This window comes from Lissotriton vulgaris, unplaced genomic scaffold (genome assembly GCF_964263255.1).
Source record: "Lissotriton vulgaris unplaced genomic scaffold, aLisVul1.2 SCAFFOLD_1212, whole genome shotgun sequence".
NCBI lineage: Eukaryota > Metazoa > Chordata > Amphibia > Caudata > Salamandridae > Lissotriton > Lissotriton vulgaris.
In genome coordinates, this window is record NW_028241852.1 from 181,842 (window position 1) to 204,972 (window position 23,131).

The 23,131-nt window shown below is 43.6% G+C and overlaps 1 protein-coding gene across 1 annotated transcript in view; it reads right to left on the reverse strand.

The window, feature by feature from the left end:
• Positions 1–23,131, reverse strand: part of LOC147669872 (N-terminal EF-hand calcium-binding protein 2-like) — a 420,936-nt gene that overhangs the window by 51,390 nt on the left and 346,415 nt on the right. The window contains exon 8 of the mRNA XM_086948186.1: positions 20,563–20,640. Coding sequence (XP_086804312.1) covers positions 20,563–20,640 — 78 coding nt within the window. The remainder of the gene's footprint in view (positions 1–20,562; positions 20,641–23,131) is intronic.

A 23,131-nucleotide genomic window follows, 5' to 3' on the forward strand; every position in this document is an offset into this window, starting at 1 on the left:
GGCTTAAGATGTTGTATTGATTATAGGTCCTTGAACGACATCACTATCAAAAACAGATACCCACTCCCTTTGATTTCAGCCCTCCTTGACAGAATAAAAAACGCCACCATCTTCACCAAGTTAGATCTTGGCGGTGCATATCATCTGGTGAGAGTCACGGAGGGGGATGAGTGGAAGACGGCCTTCTGTATGAAGTTTGGTCTATATGAGTATTTAGTGATGCCGTTTGGGCTCTGTAACGCCCCTGCGGCTTTTCAATACTTCATAAACGAGGTGTTAAGGGATTTATTAGATGAGTATGTGATCGCCTACATTGACGATTTACTCATCTTTTCTTCTTCAATGACTGAACACAAGGGTCATGTAGGTTCAAAGGTTCAAAATAAGCTTTATTCGATATTACCGAAGAATATCATATAAGCATACAGTAACAGAAAAAATAAAAATAAAAAATACAGTACATTTAGACAATTTCATTCAAATAAAAAGGTAAAGGAAAAAATGATCATCATTTAAAGAGAAAAAAAGAAAAATCAAAAGAACCAGTGTCAGCTTACATAAAAGATTAAAAAAGGTTTAAAAGTCTAAAAAGAGGAGTAAATTTAGGTAGGACCTTGCAAGGTTCAACATTCCTCCATGATGGCCAAGTCCAATCTAATCCAAAAACAGTAGGACAGGGTCCCAAACATAATTAGTTCCCTTCCACCCCCGGGTTGAGATGGTAAGAATGGGGGTTAGAATTAATTATTACCACTCCCAGTATTTCCCAAAAAGATCATGATGTAGGGTATGATTTCATGAAAGGGGGAAAACCAGGGATTGAGGGATAAAAGTCATATAGGTCCCATATAGATATTGGGCCGTCTGTCTCTTGTGGCGGCCAGGTTTTCAAGTAAGGGACAATGTTTGTGTCTCTGAATCTTACGAGTACCAGGTCCCCAGGAAGATCCTTATGAAGAGAACCCAGCCAGTCCACCCTCCTGACGCTCCTTATTGCTCCATATAGGTGACGAGGCAGTGGCCTATTTTTTGACAGCCAGAATTTGGTTTTGTTTAGTAAGTCATGTTGGCTCTCAATTTTTCCAGGTGGAAGAGCAGGAACGCCAGCAAGTATGCACACAAATGGGGCCGCTTCTGGTGGTAGATGGATTGGTTTAATCTTATCATGAACTGCTCTAGGTGAGGTCAACTGGGGAAAGGAGACACTTGGAGAGTGTTTGGTTACTTTTTGCCCCACTGTACTAGAGCCAGTTAGTTGTGTTTGGCAGCTTTTATCCCGTTTAGAGCCTTCGTGAGTAGGGGGTGACTTTGGACGGTTGAATGTGTCACGGTGCTTGTCAGCCGACAAAGTTGATTTGATTGCTGACTCTAAACCAGTAAGCCTATCCCCTAACATGTTAATTTTGTCCGACAACGGGGCTATCAAAGAACTAAGCAGTTTTTCAATGAGCGGTACTAAAAGCTTTAGGGGATCTTGGACCTCAGGAGACGATGGTGTCGTTGGGGAATTAACAATGCGTGAACCTGGAGGCGGTGTTTGAGTCCTTTTCACCGATGAAACCTGGGGGGGTGCGATATGAGGACTACAAGTTTTGTTGAGTAATGTGGGCTGCTCCGAAAGAGTAGACTTAACTGGTAGTATGATGTCGCTTTTGGGTGAAAGGGGGGTTTCTGATGGTGCATAGGTGGTTTGACATAAGAGGTTTAGCTCGTCTAACCAAGAAAACTTTTGCCCAGTTCCTGCTACTGTAGGTGGGTGATCTACTTTAGTATTCATGGTAATCAGGGAAAACCAACAGATGCATAAAAAATAGTCTTTACCTTCGTGGTGTAATGTCAGGTGTGTAGGCCAAGGGGGGTGGCCCGCCCCGTCCTCCTCAGGTCCTCTGAGGGCCACAGAGGGCCCGCCCTTTTCCCGGGCTTCTCCCGCGCGCGACTCGCGTGGCGAGTTGAGAGTGCGAGCTGTTATGCGCCTCCGTTCGCGCTGATGCCTCCTCCCTCGTGCGCGTGTCCCGGGGCTGCTGGGTATTGTAGTTCCCCGATGGGAACTACCGCCGTTCCCCTCACGGCTTTCCTTGTCTGCTCGGGCCGTTCCCCTCACGGCACGGGTGCTGGTCGGAATACCCCACTGGCCCCCTGCCACGGACTGTGCAGGTGAGGCTTGCTTTAGACTCCCACTGGCTCGCCGAGAGTGCGAGCTGTTATGCGCCTCCGTTCGCGCTGATGCCTCCTCCCTCGTGCGCGTGTCCCGGGGCTGCTGGGTATTGTAGTTCCCCGATGGGAACTACCGCCGTTCCCCTCACGGCTTTCCTTGTCTGCTCGGGCCGTTCCCCTCACGGCACGGGTGCTGGTCGGAATACCCCACTGGCCCCCTGCCACGGACTGTGCAGGTGAGGCTTGCTTTAGACTCCCACTGGCTCGCCGAGAGTGCGAGCTGTTATGCGCCTCCGTTCGCGCTGATGCCTCCTCCCTCGTGCGCGTGTCCCGGGGCTGCTGGGTATTGTAGTTCCCCGATGGGAACTACCGCCGTTCCCCTCACGGCTTTCCTTGTCTGCTCGGGCCGTTCCCCTCACGGCACGGGTGCTGGTCGGAATACCCCACTGGCCCCCTGCCACGGACTGTGCAGGTGAGGCTTGCTTTAGACTCCCACTGGCTCGCCGAGAGTGCGAGCTGTTATGCGCCTCCGTTCGCGCTGATGCCTCCTCCCTCGTGCGCGTGTCCCGGGGCTGCTGGGTATTGTAGTTCCCCGATGGGAACTACCGCCGTTCCCCTCACGGCTTTCCTTGTCTGCTCGGGCCGTTCCCCTCACGGCACGGGTGCTGGTCGGAATACCCCACTGGCCCCCTGCCACGGACTGTGCAGGTGAGGCTTGCTTTAGACTCCAAGGGTCATGTAAGAAAAGTGCTGGAGAGATTGCAAGAAAACAGCCTGTTTTGTAAACTTGAGAAATGCTTTTTTCATGTTCCTGAGGTGGTCTTTTTAGGATTTATTGTGTCTTCCTCTGGCCTTCGTATGGATCCCCAGAAAGTGGAAGCCATTCACCAATGGCCCACTCATCGTTGCATTAAAGAAGTTCAGAGTCTATTAGGCTTTGCCACCTTTTATCGTAATTTTTTAGACGGTTTTTCGAAGGTGGTAGTGCCTAATACCACTTTACTGAAGAAAGGAACCCCTTTCTAATGGACCCCTGCCGCTGATGCTGCTTTTGCCACTTTGAAAAAGGCATTCACCCAAGCCCCCATATTAAGACATCCTGATCCTGCTAAACCATTTTTGGTGGAGGCGGATGCCTCCGAAAAGGCAGTGGGGGGTGTTCTTTCCCAAACAGACCCTGAAACAGGAATAAGTCATCCAGTGGCATTTTACTCACGCAAACTTAATCCTGCTGAGATGAATTACTGCACGGGAGACAACGAATTGTTGGCTATTAATAAGACTTTTGAGGAGTGGAGGCAATACTTATTAGGGGCAAACCACACGGTGACAGTGTTAACGGATCACCATAATCTTCAGTTTCTTAAATCTGCCAGGGCTTTATCAATGCGTCAGCTTAGATGGACTCAATTCTTTAGTGAATTTGACTTCGTGATTATGTACCGCGCAGGACACAAGAATTGGAAGGCAGATGCCTTATCCCGTTTAGGGTATGTTACCATTGAGGAACCTAAAGAGACACCACCCATCATATCCCCAGACAAATTCATAGGAGGGGTCAGTTCAGAAGAAGACTTCCTTGACAATGTGAGGTGGGAATAAGGGTCGAATAGGGTAGAACTTATCACACAGACACATGAAACAGTCCGGGTGGGAGATTTCTACTATGTGGATTGTGGATTAGTCCTCCCCTCTACAGAATTGCAAGGCCAAGCCCTCACATGGTGTCATTCTCATCCTTTGGCAGGACATCCAGGTTACAAAAAGACCCTAGAATCCTTGAGAAGGCATTTCTGGTGGCCAGGAATGGGAAAGGACACGAAGAAGTACATACAGACCTGTCACATCTGTGCTCAGAGTAAGGCATCACATCAAAACCCCGTGGGACTATTACGGCCATTACCAACACCCCCAGGTCCCTGGCATACAGTGTCCCTGGACTTCATAGTTGAATTGCCTGTCACGGTTAAGGGACATAACACGTTGCTGGTTGTGGTGGATACCTTTACTAAGTTAGCTCACTTCATACCTTTGTCAGGGCTACCTATAGCTAAGACAATGGCATCTGTGTTTTTGAGGCAGGTGGTTAGATTAAATGGCCTCCCTTCAGTATTGATCATGGACAGAGGGTCCCAGTTTGTGCCCCGGTTTTGGAAGGGTTTATGTGCTCTCTTGTCTGTTGATGTACGTCTCTCGTCTAGTCACCACCCACAGACGGATGGACAGACGGAGAGAGTAAATCAATGTTTTGAGCAGTATATCAGATGTCAAGCTCTGCAGTCTTTAACAGAATGGGATGAGATGGTTTGGTTGGCCGAAATGGCATAGAACAACAGTCATCACACATCCACAGATTTCACACCTTTCTTTTGCACTTATGGCTACCACCCACGAATCCTCCCTGGTTCTCCCTCACTGTGCACAACCCCCGCAGCTAGTGATTTAGTACAAGAAATCCAACGAAACCATAAGCTTGCACAAGATTGTTTGGAACAAGCCAAGAATAAGTACAAGAAGGGAGCAGATTTACACAGACGATAGGAACCCAGTTACCAAGAAGGGGATGAGGTTTGGTTATCCTCAAAACACATCAGTCTAAAGGGGGCTTGTAAATTTAAGCCTAGGTATATCGGACCTTATAAGATCATAAAGGTCGTAAATCCTGTGGCCATGAAACTCGAACTCCCCTTAACGATGAAGATCCATCCTGTATTCCATGTTTCCTTACTGAAGCTTGTTGAACCAGGGACAGTTTTACCATCCACTCCTGCGCCCCTAGAAGTGGATGATGGGTTAGAATATGAGGTTGAGGCCATAATAGACTCTCGGAGAGTCAGGAAAAGACTACAGTATCTCATCCATTGGAAGGGATATGGTGTAGAAGACAGAACCTGGGAACCAGCTAGTCAGGTGCACTCACCCAGATTAGTGAAAATGTTTCACAGACAGCATCCCAATAAGCCTAAACCTGTGGAAGGATCCGTAGGGGGGATGTACTGTCACGCCTGCCTATCATCCGTGGAACAGAACGCCGAACTGACGAGACCAATCCAAGATGGCCTCGCCGTAATGCGCATGCGCGAGGGGTTCGAGCCGAACTTAAGCTCGATCTCCCCGGCTCTCAGCGCTTTGCGCTCTAGTTTCTTACTCTTTCGGCTAGTTACTTCCTCTTGGCCTTTTCCTGTTTCTCGACCATGTTTGTTATGGGAATTCATTCCGTGATCTGAGATACGGCATTCATATTCCAAGTGCTGTTCGTTTGTTTGTTTGTTCCAGTCGTGGCTTTAAGGTTTTGAAGACCTTATCTCTAGCCTGAAAACAATAGCAGCTCTTCCTATTCCTGAAGCCGCTTTCATTTATCGATTTCTTTCCGAGGCTCTTCAATTACAGAACACCACGCACTGAGTCATTGTTTCTCTGGTGATTCTCATTGGTATTACGGAAGAGCTCTCCATTAGCCCGGTAGATCCACATATCTTATTTTACCTGGGTGCTACTTTCCCTACCTCCCCTCACTCAGTGCCAGCTGGCTTACCTCTGTGGCATAGAGCCTTTCTGCGCCCTGCTTCTAGCGGACCCGTCATTGGGCCGGACTACGGTCCCGTCGAACGGCCGATATTTGCTGGGGCAGTGGTGCGGGTGGTTTACGTGCCATTGTGGGATTTGTGGTCCGCCTGGCGAGTTTCCTCCTTCCCTTTCCTTATTTTGTGTTGGTTCACTGGACTTCCCGGATGCTGGCATTCGTCACAGTACAGGGACACAAAGAACCGCTACTTCTGTGATCCAGACCTTTCACTATACAAGACACCTTAGCGTGGATATGGCTCTGGTTGGGTCTTACTGGATACCATTATACTCCACGATCACACTTATATTTCCAGAGGATATCCTAGTTGCTTTCATTGTCACACCATTGTGCTATCAGGTAAAGGTGGTTTATGTATCTACATTGGGGGCTTGTGAGTTGACTGTTGTTGTATTAACCTACTATTCCTTTTAGCCTCATCTTCCACTTGAAGAAGAGAAGTGTCCGAAGAGTCCAGTGTTTTGTCTCCCCCAACTTTCCTTGTTTTGTTCCCTCCTTTCCCTCCATATCACCCTTGTGTTCTAGTGTTTGATAGACACAGGCGGTGTAGGGGGGAAAGGTTGGATTTCTCGTCGGCTCCTGGCATTCCTGCGGAAACTGCTACCGGATCCTTACAGTAACTTTATTTCGCCATTACAATAAAGGCATAAAAAGTTTTCTACAAACATACATTCAGCAACATTAAAAACATTACAAGTTAATAAGAAACACCAGTTGTGTACAAAAAAAAGCCTTAAATGCCCATTTCGAAATGCCAGGTGCTGTCATGGGAACAACGGTCTTTGACAAAGAAGAATAACAGTTTCAATAATTATAGGCTACAATATGCACTATAATGAACATAAAGTCCAGCCGGACTTCAGAATTTATTTGATAACGAGATAAGTCAAATTTAACAAAACAACAATAGGGCAGTGGGACACAGTCCTGTATCCCCAGTGCTATACATACAATACACAGTACAGTTAACTAGGGATTTTCAGGCATTTAAAAGGTACAGGAGCAAAAAGCTGATTTTTCAATCTATTTGCTTCACATATGTAGAAAAAACATGATTTTTGGCACAAGATTGTGAACTAGTGTTTAGACTACATAATTTGTCGACGGCGTTTCGATCCAGTTAAGATTGTGGATCATCATCAGGACATTCAATGCTTGCCTGAGTTGAAAGCCTATGGAGTGGTAAATTGGACCAGGTCATGTGAAGAATCACGATCGCTCGGGCTGCCAGATATGGAGCCTGGAAGGATTATACCTACGGTTCGAGGTCAAATCCTGAATGGCTGATTGTAGGTTAGGCGTGTTATGCCTACGTGGAGCCTCACAATTTAGGAGTCCCCGGGTTGCGCAATGGGCTATACGGTTAGTGTTGACAGCGCGCAGCTAATAAAGCAGGGACTGGTATATTGTAGCAATCAAGGGGTGCGGAACCGGTTGAGGTTGAGGCACCTAAAAGGTTGCCGATTTCGGGAGTCGGCTGCAAAGCGTGGAAGCCTATAGTAAGGCTCCTTGAGTTCACAGTGGAACTTCCGAAGACGTCTGCGGGGCACGATCGCGCCGTAGAACCTCGTAGACGTCTTCGGAAGTTCCACTGTGAACTCAAGGAGCCTTACTATAGGCTTCCGCGCTTTGCAGCCGACTCCCGAAATCGGCAACCTTTTAGGTTCCTCAACTTAAACCGGTTCCGCACCCCTTGATTGCTACAATATACCGGTCCCTGCTTTATTAGCTGCGTGCTGTCAACACTAACCGTATAGCCCATTGCGCAACCCGGGGACTCCTAAATCGTGAGGCTCCCCGTAGGCACAACACGCCTAACCTACAACCAGCCATTCAGGATTTGACCTCGAACCGTAGGTATAATCCTTCCAGGCTCCATATCTGGCAGCCCGACGGATCGTGATTCTTCACATGACCTGGTCCAATTTACCACTCCATAGGCTTTCAACTCAGGCAAGCATTGAATGTCCTGATGATGATCCACAATCTTAACTGGATCGAAACGCTGTCGACAAATTATGTAGTCTAAACACTAGTTCACAATCTTGTGCCAAAAATCATGTTTTTTCTACATATGTGAAGCAAATAGATTGAAAAATCACCTTTTGGCTCCTGTACCTTTTAAATGCCTGAAAATCCCTAGTTAACTGTACTGTGTATTGTATGTATAGCACTGTGGATACAGGACTGTGTCCCACTGCCCTAATGTTGTTTTGTTAAATTTGACTTATCTCGTTATCAAATAAATTTTGAGGTCCGGCTGGACTTTATGTTCATTATTGTGCATATTGTAGCCTATAATTATTGAAACTGTTATTCTTCTTTGTCAAGGACCGTTGTTGTTTACTTTAATTGACACCCCAGGTCCTTGCTTACCTAGTGGGTTCCCTTGTCCTTTAGTAATAATAGGTGCTGTCATGGGAACACTTTTCATTTACTATTTTTTAGACGACATTAAAGAAACTATTTAATGTTATTAATCACAAGGTGTTTGCATTATACTTTCTGGTCCTCTTTATGAGATTGTCGGATTTGGTGGCTGGTAACAATGCCCCAGAATACATTCATTTCCGCACCTTGTGGAATTACCCGGGGTAAAATGAATGACCCGTTATGAGTTTGTGAGATCAAAATGAATGATAACTTGCATTTCCTGACATGCTAACTGCAGATTTTCCCTCTTCCTGAGGTGTGGAAAATCCCAGGAGTGTGTTGCTTTGCCACACAATAAACTCTGTTTGCACCTGACCCTGGTATTTTTGGCCATCCCATAATGTGGCCCTTTGTGTCTTCCATTGGTAGACAGGAATGCAGAATGATCGGTTGGAGTTAATTTAACTCATTCTCTTGTGTTCCGTTATCATGTGTGCGTGATGTCTGTCTTTCATGTCTATGAGTGAGGCTCATGGAGGACGCGATCAACTTAGGTTGCCTCCTCCCTTCAACGCTCTGACAGTGAATCTTGTACATTTTTCAGATACACTCTAGCCTGTGCAAGAGGTTTGACAATGATGTCATCATTGTGCGACTGCATCATGGTTCAGTGCCTTGAGGCCCTCGCAGGTGAGTAGCTGCACTATACCAATTCCTGATTGATTGATTACCCAGAGTAAGTATTAGCAGGGTGCATTATATATTTTTTATTAATCACTGTTCACACAAAGCCCATGAGTGAACTGAATGGCAGTCTGTGTTTTCAGAGATGTCAGTGAGATCCTGTCTTTTGGGAGGGCCCCATCAGGGCCAACCCTCCCGCTTTGAAATGAGATGGTTTTATTCTCTAGGGATCTAATTGAATTTACATATCTGATTTGCATAAGTTTCCAATTAAAAATCACTTTTTTTTTACTCCTAATTATTTCTCAGCATAATGGGGTGGTTGAGCTGAAGGTTGTTTGTTCATGTTAATGAAGACTTCTGCCAGAAAACTGACTGACCATTGCCGGATGAGGTCACAGGTCGGCTGCACCAAAGGCTGCCCTGACACTGAGCTTACATTATATCTGCTACCTTATACTGGAAACATAAAGAAATTTAGTCTGACAATTGCAACATCAGAAAAAGAAAGTTGCCTTGAGTGGCAGTTCCCAGGTTAAAGCCTGTGGTTCAGTTCAGAAATATTTATTCGGCTATATTCCAAGCCATAAAAATAAAACATTATAAAAGGACAAAGAATTTCTGATTTAGTAAAAAGTAAACAATATAAACCATAATTTATTAAAGGAAGAGAAAAACAAAATTACAAATGTCCTGGTGAAGAAAGCTCATGATATTCATATCACCGCCCTAGACACAACAATTATGTTAGGACAGAGAGAAGCCACATTCTAGTGCCAAATGTCAACATTTTTAAGAACATCAATAAATATAAAGTGCAGTGGTAAGATTTAATACAGACTCATTTCCCAACAATATTTCTAAGTTGAACTGAAGTAGAGATATATCTATAAGCCATCAAACAGATAAATTCATCCTTTAAAAGCTGAAGATAGTGCAAAGCTGCCTGGCATCTTCTTATAGTCAAATATTTTAAAAGGTGTATTAAAAAAGTGCGCCTTGGATTAATGTAAAGATTAGCAAAAGAACATAAAGTGCAAAGTGCTCTGCTTTGAATGCGAATCACGTGGGCATACATCCAGTCCAGCATCTGTATATACATTTCGTGGATATGAAACCAGTAAGTGTGAGGTTCCAAACCTAAACCTTATAAGATAATATAATTTAACATGGCTAAAGTAGAAAGAAATGTAAGGCTCGGTCCCTATTGAAAACACCAAAAGTGAGTGGTCCATAACCCTGCATGTCTCTTTTCAAATACAAATGCGCCATATATTCCTTCTTTAACTACTTCGACGCTACTGACGGAACCGTTCCGTCACGCCCCTCGGGTGAGCTGTGCTCATGACGGAACGGTTCCGTCACGGCCCGGCCGCCGCGCCTGCGCGGTGGGTTTCATTAAGCGGGCGGGGCCGTGACGGAACCGTTCCGTCACAAGCACAGCTCACCCGCGAGCCGTGACGGAATGGTTCAGTCACCTGCGCAGGTGAGCCGCGCGCCCGCCCGCGACCGTTAGCGCTGCGGCGTAATAGCCGCCGCAGCGAAGGAGTTAACTTGGCCCTTGGTATTTTAGCAATATTCACTGGGTTGTCAAAACAATGTGACAAACCCAGGTCCCTCAATTGGGCTCTAATATAGGAGAGCCAAAGGATTTTGCTTGCCTACTGTAGTTTTAAGCAATCTGTGATAATATTACGATTTAAAACCGTTTCTTCTTTTACCCAGATGTTGTGAAACAATAAAAGAGGTGCTAGTTGTATTCAAAAGGATAGGGGATTCACTCCACATTCACAGCGACACATGGTTGCTGGGGTGCTTTGCGGCAGAGTCAGCAGGCATCTCAAAAACATGTTTTCGCTCGCTGAGGACCTAAACTACTGCATGAATCCCAGGCTCCTGCAACATATAAGGTAGCAGCACACGTGGGAGCCTTATAAATCTCAGTTATTATGTTCAAGGGCTGTGAACCTAGTTTTTTACTAAATATAGCTTCCAGATTTTGATTAACCCCTAATCCTTTTCTCCATTAGCTGCCGCCATGTGCTTTTAGAGTCAAAAGTAACGCCTAAATAATGAAAAGTGGGCACATGAAGCAATGTATCACTGCCTATAGAAATAGTCTTTACAGTGGTTGGATGTTTGCGCATCACCATAATCTGAGATTTTGCAATATTAGTCTTAAGGCCAAGATCACTCATAAAATGATTAAAACGATTTAAAAGACGTTGCAGCCCCACCACAGTTCGAGACATTAAAACACAATCATCTGCCTATAATAGAGCCGGTAATAACCTTCGGCCTATCTGGGGTGCATCCACATGCCCTTTTGTGATAGAAATTTCCAGATAATTTACGTACGGACAAAATAAAAATGGGGCAAGCACACAGCCCTGGCGGACTCCCTGGCTCATTTTAATTGGATCAGTGAACTCCCTGCCTGATCTATATCAGACCCTCCCAATGGCTTCCCAATGCATGGCAGCTATGGAATGCACAATTGATGGTTCTATGCCCATCCCCAACATCTTCTCCCAGAGCATTCCTCTCTGCACCCAGTCAAAGATGTCAGGTCCATAAACCCTAAATAAAGGGAACCCGGTTTAGCTAGAGTATATTTGCCTATGACCAGGTGCAGATTAAGGCATAGTTCGACTGTCCCAGGCCTCTCCTAAATCCATATTGAATGTCAGAAAGCTTACCATTCTCTAGTACCCAGGCCTCCAATCTTTCAAAGATTACTCTGCCCATGATCTTACAGGTGCAGTCAACCAAAGATATTGGAAGGTACACTTTGGATCATTCCTATCGCCCTTTTTGAAAATGGGGACTATTGTCACAGTTCTCCAGGAATCAGGAGGTCCTTGAGCTGCATGACAGCCTAATATGTTTGTTAATAAGGGAAGCCACAGGGATTTGTTGTCCAGTAACAAGTCTGCGGGCATGCCGTCAGGCCAGAGGCCTTATTCCTCACTGTCTGACTTAAGGCCCTTTCTACCTCATCTAGTGTCGGTGGTTCCATGCTTAAAGCCCCCAAATTAATATTAATGCTAAAAACAGGATCACTAATAGTTTTGTATAAATTTGAGAAATGCTCCACCCAAGTCTCAGGCATAATTGCCACGTCAATTTTGCCACTGTTATTCGCGTTAAAGTAGTCCTGATTAACAGTTTGCCAAAAGACTTTAGAATCTTTGGTATTACAGGCTATGTGCAGTTGTTCCCAAGCTTCCTGCCTAATTTCTAACTTGCGTTTCTGTAAGGCCTGCTTGTAGTTAACGGTTTTACCTCTATTAGGTTTCGGGGTTTTATTTTCAGTGTCTGAATTAGTTTGTTATGACAGCGAATACAGTCGGCAATAAACCATCTTTTGTTATTCCATGAACTAGGCTTAGAGTTCTTAATTAAAATGGTATTTACAGTCTGAATTATTGCCATTAAAGATGTTACCATAACTGATGGATTTATAGTATTTTCCAAGCAAGCTAGAACATGAGTATGATGTAAAACACGAACAGGATTAATAGTGAACCACTTCCTGAGTAGCCCTTTATTTCAGTCATAAGTTAATGGGTCTGATCTTATAGATGCCGGTTGCACATCAGTTTGAATCACCAACTCAAGAGAGATGGGATAGTGATCACTATAATGAATTTTGTGAATGTTAAAACCCAGGGAGGGGGATTTAAAATACTCTGAAAAAGCAATAAAATCAATTAACATGCCATGACCTCTCCCATTATATGTTGAGAAATCAGTGTCTGAAGGATCCATAAGTTCCACCGTGAGAAAGAAAGAAAATCTAGATAATAATGAATTACAAATATTCCCAGATGGATTAAGAATAAAATGATAGCTACCATCTGTGATTCCTGGTACCAGATTGCAAACCCCCTGTTTGGTGAGAGGGCATAATTTACAGTTAAAATCACCTCCCCCCATCACTATGAAATCCGTTTTTATCTCTTCAGTTTGACTTAACAAAGCATGTTCCAACTCTAAAGCAATGCCAGCCTTCCTAGAATTTAAATTATTGTGATAAACATTTACAAGTATCAATGTCAGATTTCGCTTAAAAGAAATATTAATAATCTTAAAATGCGATGAGTCGCGTTTGATCGTACCCAGCATACCATTTATTGATGTTGAGACCAAAGTTAATAAGCCACCTTTAGCATGCACTCCCAAGGAGACCGTGGCTGGGGTAAAAATTGAATAAAATCCATTCATATGGACTATATCAAGCAACCATGTCTCCTGAAAGCATACTATACTGTAGTTCTCAATAAATGCATGACATTTCCTATTATATTTTCTGTAATGCTTAAAGAAATTTCTTGTAATAAATCTTCTACATTTGTTATTGATCCAGAACTTAATTATTGAGAGGGTCCAGTCACTATTTGATCAAATGTGTCATACTTTGCCAATCATATGGATTAAGATCCAAGAGGGTGGTGTTTCTAGGCTCTAGATTAACTGGAGTGAAGCTGCCAAGCTAAAACTTGAGGTTTTTGAAAATATTGGGTTTCACTTGATTATTAGGGTTCGTTGGCCACAACTCTATAATTGATCATTCTGATGCTCTGAATACAGAAAAGAGTAGTAAAGACAGTGGATGCTGAGATCAATGGCGTCGTCCCTTTTAAGGTCTTGAGAGAACAAATAGAAGTCACAGAATGGATAAGAGGTGGTTGCAACTCAATGGGTAATGAGGTGAAACAAGTCCATAATTTGCTGAGGTGCCAGACCATGTTATATTCTGGCCTTTTCACATTGTGCTATATGCCCAACTAACAGGTGGGCACTGTGATTCTGCAAAGGATTTCCCAGGAAGACTGCCAGAAACTCACATGCTGGTAGACCTCTCAAGGTTGATCAAGGGAGGAAGGTCTCTTGTTACAATCTATAGAGCCCTCAGTAGAGACCACCCAAAGGCAATGCTGGGAGAGGGTTCTGGGAACTGAAATCAGTGACAAAGACTAAGAGAAAATGTTGATTTCCAGCAAGAACACAACTAGGAATGCTAACTCCAAGATTTTGAAAATGTATCCGACCTGCTCAGGGGACTGTCCTAGAAGTTCTGAGACAGAGGCAGACTTTGTGCATAAGATCTAGTGATGGTGGGCCGGGTCCAATTATTGCAGCAGAGTGGTATCACCTCTACAGTCATCTGTGGTGATCTACAAACTAAAAACGTATCAATTTAGGACACTCCTTCACAGCAATCCGAAGTTCCCTCCTGATGGGGGACTCTCAAGGGCGTCACCATGCATCTCGTCTCCAAGGGTCAGTGGAGTGGTGGTCGCCCACTGCAGAGTCATGGGCGGGACAGTGATGAGATGTCTGGGCAGTGCTGAAGACACATGAGTGGGACGGCTGCATTCCACATCAGAGAGGAGAGGGGCCAAGATGGTGGCATCAGAGCTTGTGCCTTTCTGAATACCCAATTCCATCTGTTTGGACTTTGCATCTGCCTAAGGGGGCTGCCTGGAGAGATTAGTGTCTCACCTGATGCCCAAAGAGTGCACTGTGCACTGAGTGTGTAGGCGGGGCACAAAGGAATTGGGGGGAGGCAAGGCCGCTAACACACAGAAGGTGGCGGGCTTCTGAAACCATGGAGATACCCGGGCATCTGAAACGTCAAAGGCCACAGTTCTCAGAGTCCGGGAGAAAGAGTAACTCAGAGTCATTAGAACGTTGAGCTATGAACATTCTGGCATTCCAAGTACAGATATTCATTCCTTTTCCAGGAAGTAATTTTCTTCGATTCACTTAAGTAATCCAAAACTGAAAGAGGCAGTCATAATATGAATATTAATTAGGCAGCAGGCCACCACTGCTGGGTTTGCTTTCCCAAATGGGAAACTTTTTTTTAATGCAGCCCATAGTCCTTGAAGGACCCAGTGCTGGTTAAAAAAGTTTTTTCGCTTGGGCTCTGCCATTTGAGTACCGCCTGCACCACCCAAGGCTGCCTGATATGATACCCAAAGGGGAAGCTGTACCCATTGCAAAAGTGATTCATTTAATTTCAATTACTCTATTTGAATACATGTTGTATCCATAAAAGTACAATTAAAATCATACAATCCGTTATTTTAAAAGGTCATCATAAAAACACACAAAACATGGCATGTAATAATTAAAATGCACCCCCAAGCAAAAGTGCATAAAGTGCATAATCATACGTCGGACCTATACCGCAGTCATTGAGCAACGTGCTCTTACAGCTGCCTTCAGAAAGGCACCCAGACAAATGGTTTTGTCTTCATAACCAGATGAAAAAGCAATTCTAATACATCTTTCAGGTGTCTGACTACTCCTTTCTTTAAAAAAGGAGCCAGAAAATGTATAGAACACACAAGATAAATCCCACAGAAGAACATAAAATGTGACCTAGGTTGCCCAGAATTGCCATCACAACGACATGGTATGGAATTCAAGTTAACATTAGAACCCAATGAGAAACATAACCAATATTTTGCTGAGCCTGCCCTGTATTGAATCAAAAGGCTTAATTCCCATCGCCCTTCAACTCTAGTCAAATACGTTTACATGTTAACTGGAGGGATAAACAACATCTAAATTGCCACTCTCTTCTTCACAGATTCCTTGTGTAGTATATTAACAACAACCTGATCTTATAATACCTGGCGGAACTGTTTTTTCTTAATATGCAAGTTATTGAGTGGATCTGTAAAAATCTGTGCAAGATTAACTGAACAAAGGGGCATATTATCAAGAAAGGGCGTTCCATTATCGCCGCTTTTATCGGCAGGAAACTGTCGATAAAGCGGCGATAATGGGCTTGATAATATGCTCTATGAATTCCAATCGAAGCCCATGTTAGATGGGAAGACATCTAACATGGGCTTCGATTGGAGGAGTTTAATTTTGTGTGCTCAAGCAGAGATTATCACACCTTATCAATGTGCCGACTGTGTACTGGTGGGGGCTGTGTCAAGGCCACGGATAAAGGAAACAGCCTGCTGGGTATTTTGTTATTATTAGTGCCGTCAGAGAGTGTTTTATTTTTCCCCTTAATTAAATTATCGCGAGCTGCAGGCAGGCGGCTGCGCGCTGCAGAGATTGAATAAATGCCCTCAGCATTTGAAAAGAGCCGGAGGGGCGGGGAGGAGCCGTCGGCGGCCTGGACTGGTCCTTGGATAGTCGGTTAGGTTGTGACGGGGACAGTTGAGGGTTGAAGTGGGCCACGGCGTGGGCCACATTAATAAGCAAGGGATGGGGGAGTTTTTTTTTTTTACTAAAATGTTTGCTTAAGTGGCCGTGTGTAAATAGGTTTCTTTACATTCTAGCTGATATCCTATAATTGTTCACGAAAAAGTAATCACAATAAAAAAATGTCTGAATGTATTTTTTTTTTAAATTGACTTAAACGGTTCAAATCTTTTCTTTTTAACTTACTATGGCTTGCGCGGCAGCAGAGGGAGGCGCGCGCATCGTGTGGGAGGAAGGGGGGCCAGTGCGATTCATTTGCGGGAGGGATAATTGCTACCATAGGGCGGCGCTCACTCCCGCAAGTGAATCTCCACACGTGCACGCGCTGCCATTGAAGGCAATGGAATGCGTGCATGGTTGTGGGTGAAAAAGGGTACCGATGGCGAAAGGTCTCCTCCTATGCATCGCATGCGCGCTGCGTAGGCGAGACCTAAAAAGGGCCTTGTTGTGAATTTCCTTCTCATCTCTCCTCTCACCTTACAAAGAGATGGTTTGGACAGAAAGACCTCTCCAGTGCCCATGTGCCCCAGGAGTTAAAAAGAAATGTTATTACCTTAGTGTGACACTGACCTTAAGATTCAGTTACACCTATGGCAACGTTTAGGGTTATGGTTATCGCAAAACATAGTTTAGGCAAGGAAGAGTGAAAAATATTTTCACGGCAGAGGAAACGAGCATTGGCATAGCCAATAGGTTTCGCCTTTGGGACCTTATAAGTGTCCGCTGCTGATCGCACTCTTCCTCTAAAAAGCAATTATGTAACACAAACACTCGGGTGCACTGCAGCGGCGCAAGCACTAGTGACTTGTAGCTGCCAAGGTTTCCGATTGCCATGTGTCACATTTTCTTAATTTCAGTGTAAATATGTGTGATATTCCAATGACTATGAGCAAACATTTGCCTAAAGAATGCTCCTAGTGCAGTGAAGAGGCAGTTCATACACGGCCAAAAGCAGTGCATTGCTCTAGGGAGCAGGAGCTGTGGTGAGAGCTGAGGTGCACTGCAGCTGCTTTTTCCTGTTCTGCACTCTGTGGTTCCAATCGGATGTCTGCTGACCGGAATGGAGGTTTGGGTGTCACTGTGGCAGTGGAGGGCGCAGTATGGGCTGCGAATCATCTTTGAGGCTGTGAACAGTGCTGGGTAATATCCATTAGATTTCTTGTATGCACTCACCTTGGGCCCGTAAGTTGTGTGAGGGCTAGAGGAGTGAACGCTTTATAGTAAAGTGTGCTCAAGATAGACAAAAGCCTGGCTGCCATATAACGCTTGACTGCAACCTCCATCCCTGTACCTCAATTGCAATTGTGAACAGCTGGTGTTTTATAAGGAGTAATGTGCTTTTTTTTTGGTTCCTTCATTGTATTCGTAAAGGGAGAGCCTTAAGTGACAATGTATTGAATTTAAAGGGCTGGCAATTTTAAACTAACCTTATAAACAAAGACTAGGAGGGTTGGGGATGAAGCCACTTGTATGGTAATTATATATATTTTTTTAAATAGTGCCTTCGACCGGTAGGCAGGCCTGTAAGATGAAGCAAGCACTTGACATAGAAGAAACCACTGCTTCTCAACGGCCAGTAGGGCTGGGGAAGTGAGAAATGCAGCGTCTCGCAAGGGCTCGTTAAGCGAGTCAAAGTCAGTGAATTGTTGGCGGAATACTGCTTCTGACAGTCACATATAAGAACCCACTGCTTCTGAACGGCTGGTAGGGCTGAAAATGTGAGACATGCCGTGCCTCGCAAGGGCCAATAAAGCGTGTGAATTGTAATCCATTATAAGGTGAATGCTTCTTCTGATGGCCCTATAAGGCGGGTCAGACTGTGCAAAAGAAACAATCAAGCACATAAATTATAGAAAGCCCATTTAATTGCTTATAACATTGACTGATAGCACAAGCAAGGTTAGCCAGCAATTTTTTTTTTTTACTAAAAGCTTAATAAATATCCCAGACAAATTTCAAACCCCAAAAATTTATATTTTAGCAAGAAGGAGACATAATAAGAAACAGGAACATTCTGGTGCACATTAAGTCCCATGTAATGGATGCTGGTAAATCCTCACAAACTCTAACAGTAAGGTGAGACGTTCACAGTGAGTGTTTGTTTTTAAGTCCGAAAGTCCATGAAGTGCTCTGTGAATCTGGATGGTATTAAGTTAAGCTGAACATGTCCCATACAGTCCATATTGTGTGACATTGAGCACGGGCATGATTCGAGTAATGGAACAGAGTGCAGCACTTACTCTTAACCTGTTTCGCTCATCTGACATCAAGATACTTGTCTACCTGTCCACTGAATATCACTTAAATGAATAAACACAGTGGGTCTTTGCTCAAGAGATCGGTATCTAGGCTCCACACAGTGGGTACCAATTCCAGTACGTAAGCTCACTGGGATAAGGCACGATCACCAGAGCCCCCTCGCCTTTCATGGTTCTACTTTAAAAGATTGACAACAGCGGTAAGGCAGACGGAACATATTCTACTTCAATCAGAAACACAGCACTAGAGCAATTGACATAACCAGGATCAGGATGTCAGTTAAATAAAAGCATACAGAACTCAGCAGCCAATACAGACATCAATTGTGCGAAAAGCCATAACAATGAAAGAGACACTTGCGGGCGCGAGGTGAAGAATATGTAAGACAATACAAAGAATAAATAAACCTTTATAAAATATATCAATAGCTCGAGTCCAATCTGGGTTTAGGATTTCTATAAAAAAACACAGTCCAATGTGTGTGTGGTGCCCTAGTTAAAAAGGACCAAAAGTGAACATTACGATTGGATCTATCTCCGAAAATCGACAGACACAACAAATTAAAGTGGGGGTGTATCCCAGCGCCTGTGCGATTCTGTACGTTGATGGCTGATCTATCCAACAATCACTGCGGCATCAGTAAAAGAACAATCTGCAGTTTAATATAGGAAGATGATCTAGTTTTACTTTCAAACACAAACATTAGTCTGCCAATGTTATTAGTCAAATAAACTATTTACAATTATGAGAAGAAGCTGATAATTAGCAAAACAAAAAGGTTCCCTTTCATGATCGTCCGAAACAGGTACGTGCATGGCACATACGTATGAAATAATGGTGCCCATTACCTGCTATCCATGCTCGCAGCAATGGAGAAAAGCACCGCAGCACAACAGTAAGCAAACAAGCCCGCGAATGGCGCGCGCGCTACAGCGAGACATCTGGTTTCAATTATCACGCCTGTGTCTGGGCACGATAATTGAAACCACATGGCGGCCGTGCGGGTAACCGCAACCAATAGGCCATGGGCGGAGCAATGCGTCGCCTTTGGCCAATTGCGTGCTGTCTTTGTTAAAAAGACGCACACAAAGGCCAATAGCCTGGGGGAAACCTAAAAGCACACGCGCAAGCGTGTGGTATGATTTCTGAAAGCCCTTACTAAAAGTCGAGCAGAGCAGTGCATGCGCGCTGTGCTAGGCTCGACCTAAAAAGTGTATTAATTTAAATTTGTGTTAGAGAGTTCTTGGTGGGGGGATTTAGCCCCGTTATTTTGTTGTTCTCTGCAACAGCAAAGACCTAGCACCGTCTCTGTGATGATTTGGGGAAACTGATCCACCAACAATATAGCGACCACACAAATCCACACACCAGACAAAACAATGAGACTGTTCTTAACCAAGGCTGAACTAAGTTACACCTCAAATACTTCTCATGTGTTTTTAGAACCACAAATCACTTAAGTATATGGTCCACTTCATATGTATTTTAGAACACACTGAATTTGTAACTATTTGGAGATTTGAAAACACAGCAATGGGCAACACAGATAGCTCCTACAGAAACGGTAGGACATTGAAGCGAAAAGCACTGGCAGTGAGCCATACACAAATATTATAGCGCAAGTGCCAAGCGGAAGGCCTACTAAAGAGCAGAGACTTCATTTCATGACTCAGCATCATGGACTGCCTGGGGAATGGACAAGAGTGCAGAGCAGTTAGTCAGCTTTTGGCACTTCAGCTGTTTCTGCACTGTAGTGCGTTCATCACATGCCAGGAAAAGCTTGTTTGTTGCACTGGAACGAATGTGCTTTATTGTTGGTCCAGTTCTCTCTCTTGCTGAATTAGGTGTACTGGCGGCCCAAAGTAATCGAACTTTGTCGACTCAACATTTATTGATTGAACATTGTATGCATTTGCAGCAGTCCATTGTTTTATTCTGAAAAGGTTGTTGGTCGTCATGACTTGTGTCCTTGAATTCTGAAGAGCATAGAGTTTGTTTAAACGACTTTGGGTTTTTGACATGTAACTGACAGTCTCGTTCACTCTTTCAAACTGGAAATGGTTTTGATCAGAATCGGATTCATCCTTCAGATTACAAAGGGCCCTCCATGAAGGATGTGATCTGCAACTGGTGTAAAAAAAGGCTACTTGAATGTTTTCTGACCACTACAATCCCTAATGTTTCTTTTACTTGTTATCATAAATGGACACTTGAGCGTATCTTAGTCTTTCATAACACTGGTGCTGAAGGCCAAGCAAAGGGCCACCTACCTCTTCCATTCTTGCTCAGTCTCCCAAAACTCATAGACAATAAAGGTGACCCCGTCCGGCAGCCTGACCGCAGTGACACTAAAAGAGAGAAGGAAAGCAGTTAAAATAGACTGAAAATTTAAATAAAGGTTGTGCCTACTTGGGGCTTACTACTCAAAACTTTACTCGACTATTAGCTTGTGTTCAGTAGAAAATAAACACTTTTATTCATTGGATCATTGCTAATATTAAGGAACAATATGGGCCTTTGAAGTACTACAAAACATACTACATATACTTTCATATATTTATATGTGCAGAGTTCTCCACCATAACTGCTGAGTCACCGCACATGGAAGTGTACATTTTAGTAGTGAATGTTGGAGGAACACAGGGGAGTGACTTAACAGAAGGGACCAATTTTCTACAAAAGGGAATGGGATTAGGTAGGAGTAAGAGTGGTTTAAGGAGGGTCAGTGAGAGGTTAAGAGAGGGACTTTACTCACCCGCACAAGAGTAAGCCAATTGCTTTACACGAGTTGGAGACATATAACTTACAATTTTATCATAAATGTACACTCAGAGTTTATGAATTCCAAAAAATAGAAACTTACTCAAAATTGAAAATTACTCAAAAGTGTAAATTAACTTTGTGAATCAGACCATAAATATTCATGTTTGTATTCCGGAATCCTGTGTATTTGGGAGAGAGAGTTTTTTTTGTTTGGTTTTTCTTTATTGAAGATACCATTAATGGGGAACTAGGATCGCAGGTAAGTGGCATTTCTCTTCTCCATGTTGGAATCTTCATTAATAGTCATAAATCCTAACACTAAATGGAATTAAGATCAGAGAGCATAAACAAGCAATTGTTGATGTTTATGTACTTAGCAAAGATACCCTCAATAGAGACCTAGGATTGCAGTTAAAGAATTTTCCTTCCCCATAACCTCTGCACATTAGTCCCCTGGAAACCTACATCAAGGGATTCCATACCGTGACATCCGTACAAAAGGCAACATTTATATACAATATGTGTTTACAATCGCACATTTGAGTGGGTGTATTTGATCATCACCCCCAGGAACAAAAGTTACATATAAGCATTATCAAATTGAGAATGGAGTCCTATTATACCCAATTGTGTTATGAACTGTTATGCCCACCCTCAGATAAATGGGGCAAATCGAAGGTTTAAGAATTGTGGAAATATTCCACCCATCACAACTGAATTCTATAGCAAGTTTTGACATTGATCAATAAGTTATGAAGCTCTGTAAAATGATGTTATCATGACATAAATATAGAATGTTAGCATAGGCTGAAAAGTGCAGATGCTAACACTTCACATATGACCTTAAACTCAATGGGTGTCTGCAATTCGAGCATTATACAGTAGGCATCACTGTGACAGGCATATAGGAATCTTAGAATAAGTGAGCATTGTGTGCTAATAGATCAAGGGGCACATGCATCAACCTATTTAGGAAGTGCAAACGGTGCGAATCGGTAAATTCAGCCGTTTGCGCTTCCTAAATACGTTTTTGGGATGCATGAAACAATTTTTCAAAATTCGCTTTTTTTGCATTTCCTAAAAATATGAATGCATTTAAGGAATCGCATTTGTGCAATTCCTTAAATGCAATGCATACATTTTTTTTTAAATGTGAATTTTGAAATAGGAAGTGCAAATTAACACGAGGTTGACCCTCGTGTTAATTTGCGAAATTCTTTAAAAAAGCACAAAAATGCATTTTGGAAAGTGTCATGTTACAGACACACATGTCCTTAGGACATGTGTGTGTGAAACATGCACTTTAAAATACATTTCAGGGGTGCAGGGGGGGGGTCCTTTGGACCCCCCTCTGCACCCTTGCAATGCATCAACAAATTGCGAATTCCAAAAAATAGAAATGCAAAACGGCATTGTTTCCTATGGGCCTCTAGGCCCATAGGAATCAATGTAATGCCATTAGGAATCACAAATTCCGAACATTAAGAAATCCTAAAAAATGCTAGGATTTCTTGATGCATAGGATTTTGCAATTCCTAAATTGCGATTCCTTAATTTTCGCAATTTAGGAAATGCAAATTCCTACAATGATGCATGTGCCCCCAAGTCTTTTGCGGTTACAAATCGAGCAGTAGGCAGAATACCACAGTAACAGTCTGCAAAAAGGTATATTGCAATACACTAAAGACACTTAGTAACTTGGAAATGCCCCTTGGGATTTGTGGAGTGCACGTTATGACCCATAATGAACTGCACAGGAAAAGGTGGTGTTAGGTTTGCCCCCTTTCCTTCGTGATTTTCTATGGGCTGAATCAGTGCTTTGTGACTGCAACTGCTGTCGAGCACCATTGATCAGGTACTGAGTCCATAAAGGGGTTGACATCCATTTGCTAAATGGGACAGTGGCCATCTTATGAATATGGGTTCCTGGCATTGGGGAGACAACTCAATTTTTTAAAATAGAAAAAGGGGCAAACCAGTAAACCAATGACATTCAGCTGGACAGTAACTAAAACATAAACTGGCCCCTATGGGTGAAGTGTAGCCCTTGACTTCTGCAGCAATAGTGTTATTTTA